Here is a 3,590-nt window from a genome sequence, read left to right as displayed (position 1 = left end):
CTTTTGTTAAAAACGAAATTACAGTACTTAACAATTTTTTTTTCATTCAATTCAGAGAGACAACATTCGATAACATATATACATCTTCAAAACAAATGTTGTTGCCGTAAATATTGGTTTGCAAGTTCACAATACACTTCAGATTTGATTATTCTCAGTATATTCGACGAAAATCTTGCCAACGTGATTACACATCATCCACTGATAATGACCCTTTTCATAGTGTTCAATATGTTAATGTGTATCGAAGGTGTCATGTTTGTTAATAATACAGTAACGGAAGTTAGGTTTGGATTAGGCAAGACTTGCAGAATTACACTAAACCAAGGGTATTCACTTTATGCGGCACTACATTATTCTCCGGTGCACATTTTATGAGATTGGTTTTGCAATTCCTCATGTTCGAACAGAGATTCAACTATTCAGACTGGCTCATGTTATATGCAAAGAAAGAGATAAGGATTTGTTACCACTTTATACAGTTAAATAATACTGTAGCCCTTAGAAGTCGCATTATAATCATAATGTTAAAACTGAACAATATTACTCCTGAGTATCTTGTACAATGCTAATCAATGATTTTCTATAGAAGTTTGAAGAAATTTTACAACAGCGTGCTGCCGTATAACAGTTTTGCATTTGTTACAATGTTTTCCCGCTCTTTGAATGTATTTACATGCTTCTAATCTTTATCTCAAATTTTCTAGTAAACAAGGTTCTGCTTTGTAATTCATGTAGACAGAAATTAACAGACACCTAAATTGGTTGTGTAGGCTGATGTTTTCTGCTTTTGGTGCTTTATTAATATCATCTAACAAATAGTACTACAAGTGATAAATGACACAGGTTAAAAGATTGTGATTTTCATTATCTGTTTTGTATTGTTCTTATTTGGGGAACAGATGTTTGTTTTGTGAAAACAACTTAAACAATCTATTATCATAGATTGATTTCCTTGATATAAAAACATTTATCTTATTCTACAGCTTTTAAAGCTAAACGTTTGGTTTTTATTTGTTAAAGCTCAATTTTAACACTTAATTTGATTAGTTATGTAGTAATAAATTGATACAGCGGTAATCGATTGGTTCATCAGTGAAATCTATTTTTGTTATTCTGTTAAAGACAGAAATTACAAGAAAAAAACTTAAATGTGGTTTTGTAAATTGACACTTACTTAAGGATCTTAAAACAAACTATGAGTTTTGGATGCACATACATATGAAAGGAATCGTGATCTGATTTATAAATAAAACAAACGACAATGATAATAAAATTAAATATTATCCGGTGTTCAGATTATTTATTAAGAATTAACAAACATATCTTACAAGATGACTATGTCGCTCAACCTTTTTTTCCCTTTCCTTTATGTTTGAAGTGTATTCTTTTCCTGACTCCAACAGATTGTTCCGTGTCATCGTCCTCATTGTCGCCACGCTTTTTTCTTTTCCCAGATTTTTTACTGTCTTCAATGTCTTTCATTTCCTGAAGTGGTGTATTAAGGTTTTAGATAGAATGTTGCTTGTATTAATATTCAAATTAATTCCTAAAAAATTGTACTCACCATTTTAACAATACGTTGTGCTTCAGCTACTCTCTCCTGAAGCACCATTACTTCCTCTTCTTCCGTAGGATACAAGGGTAATTGTTTTGATATCAACTGTTCGATTCTTTGATATAATTCCACATCATACTGCGTTACAAATGTAATGGAACGACCGGAACGGCCAGCACGCGCAGTACGGCCAACTCTATGTATGTAATCTTTGCTGTGTGTAGGTATGTCGAAATTTATTACAATATCTACATGCGGAATATCAAGACCCCTATAAAAAGAAAGGATATGAAAATGTTGTAAATAAATAGATTTAACGAGATACACTTACCTACTGGCAACATCTGTAGATATAAGTATAGATCGATTTTTTGCCTTGAACTTAGTAAGAGCAGCTATTCTTTTATTCTGTGACATTTGTCCGTGTAATGGGACTGCAGTGAAGCCTAAATTACGTATAAGAAGGGCAGTCCTGACTGTATTATTACAAGTTCCACAAAAAATCATAAAACTATTGCCTGCCAGTTCGTTTAAGATATGTACTAAATATACATCCTAAAACGTAAGAATTACTTTAAAAACAAAAGTTAGAATTTTTTATATAAATAGCTTATAAGCTGTTTGTACCTTGAATTTCACTGGAACGAATATATAATATTGTTGTAACTTTTCAACCGTCTGATACTTTGTTGAAACTTCTACTTTAACTGGATTTTGCAAAGATGCACGTTGAAGTTTCTGAACTTTCTTTGTCATTGTCGCAGAGAACAGTAATGTTCTCCTTTCTCTGGGAATTACCCTTAAAATTTTGTCTACCTCAACTTCAAAATCCATATTTAAAATCCGATCAGCTTCATCCATAACCTTGAACAAACAGAATTTTAGTTTTTATGAAATACAATGAATAAAAATAGTGATAATTACCAAAAATTTTAACGAACGTAGATTAAAACCCTTAGTGTTCTCCAAATGGTCAACTAATCTCCCTGGGGTGGCAATTAAAATATGTGGCTTTTTTGCTAATAATAATGCTTGAGACATCATGTCCATTCCACCTACTATCACGGCACATTTTACACCAATACTTGATCCTACAACACAATAAAGTTACAGAACTTACTATCATGGTATCTTGATATCTCAAAACACATTAAAGGTCCCTTTGTTACCTAAAGCTTCAAACTGTTCTGATATTTGAAATGCCAATTCCCTAGTAGGTGTTAAAATTAAAGCAAAATATCTTTGTGGACTATTCAATAATGCTTGTAATATAGGAAGTGCAAAAGCAGCTGTTTTGCCAGACCCAGTTTCTGCCAATCCTATTACATCTTTACCTATGAAATATAAATATAAAATAATTTATGAGTTTGTAATTTTAAATTTATACTATTATACTAGTTATTTACCTTGTAGTGCTAATGGAATAGCTTCACATTGAATTTTGGTAGGTGCTTTCCACTTTAGATCTTCACATGTTTTACATAAAGTATCAACAATCCCCTACAAATAAATAATAATTACTACGAATAATGTGATTTTATTATATTATGTTATAATGTATTTAATTTTACAGTCAATTATGACAATGACATTTATGATATTATTAATAATCATAAAGTGACTGAATCACTAAGAATACGAGGAAAGTTTTATAATGTTTAAAAACGACTTTTATGTCATTCTCGTTCATAAAATTTAAAAACTATTACATGTATCATTTTTAGATACTGTTTTTAACAACCACATACTGACCTAACCTATATTGTTCACTTTTTATTCGAAAGTTTACAAAAATAATATTTATTTATAACTACAAATTCATACTATAATATTTATATAGTTGTTTTACTGCTTTTTTAATTACAAAATGTTAAATAAGTACACAGAAGAAACGTTCCATTTAGGTTATGTTTTTTGTAAACAGATTACTGAACTTACCAAATCCTTCCAAGCTACTTCCTTAGAATTTTCTTCATCAACTTCCGCTGTTGATTTATTTTTTTCCATCATTCGATCCCTGATATTTGCACAC

At 30.5% G+C, this 3,590-nt stretch overlaps 1 protein-coding gene across 1 annotated transcript; it reads right to left on the bottom strand.

Annotated features, from left to right (window-relative positions):
- Nucleotides 1-1,292: 1,292 nt before the first annotated feature.
- LOC107190470 (probable ATP-dependent RNA helicase DDX47) lies at nucleotides 1,293-3,590 on the bottom strand. The gene is made up of 8 exons (XM_015579277.1): nucleotides 3,497-3,590; nucleotides 2,965-3,058; nucleotides 2,728-2,892; nucleotides 2,483-2,649; nucleotides 2,186-2,422; nucleotides 1,890-2,113; nucleotides 1,568-1,829; nucleotides 1,293-1,488 (listed from the first exon to the last, which is right to left on the bottom strand). Exons 1-8 carry the CDS (start codon nucleotides 3,566-3,568, stop codon nucleotides 1,348-1,350), a joined length of 1,362 nt encoding a protein of 453 aa, XP_015434763.1. The 5' UTR covers nucleotides 3,569-3,590; the 3' UTR covers nucleotides 1,293-1,347.

The sequence above is a fragment of the Dufourea novaeangliae genome, unplaced genomic scaffold (genome assembly GCF_001272555.1).
Source record: "Dufourea novaeangliae isolate 0120121106 unplaced genomic scaffold, ASM127255v1 scaffold11, whole genome shotgun sequence".
NCBI classification, from domain to species: Eukaryota; Metazoa; Arthropoda; class Insecta; order Hymenoptera; family Halictidae; genus Dufourea; species Dufourea novaeangliae.
Note: the sequence above shows the minus strand (reverse complement) of the source record. Positions and strands in the feature narration are given on the sequence as shown.

Coding starts and splice junctions, on each gene's coding strand:
- LOC107190470 (XM_015579277.1), bottom strand. CDS start 3,568: ATGATGGAAAAAAATAAATCAACAGCGGAAGTTGATGAAGAAAATTCT. Junction 2,650..2,727: donor AGAACAGTTTGAAGCTTTAG/GTAACAAAGGGA, acceptor ATTGTGTTGTAG/GATCAAGTATTGGTGTAAAA. Junction 2,114..2,185: donor TCGTTCCAGTGAAATTCAAG/GTACAAACAGCT, acceptor CTTACGTTTTAG/GATGTATATTTAGTACATAT.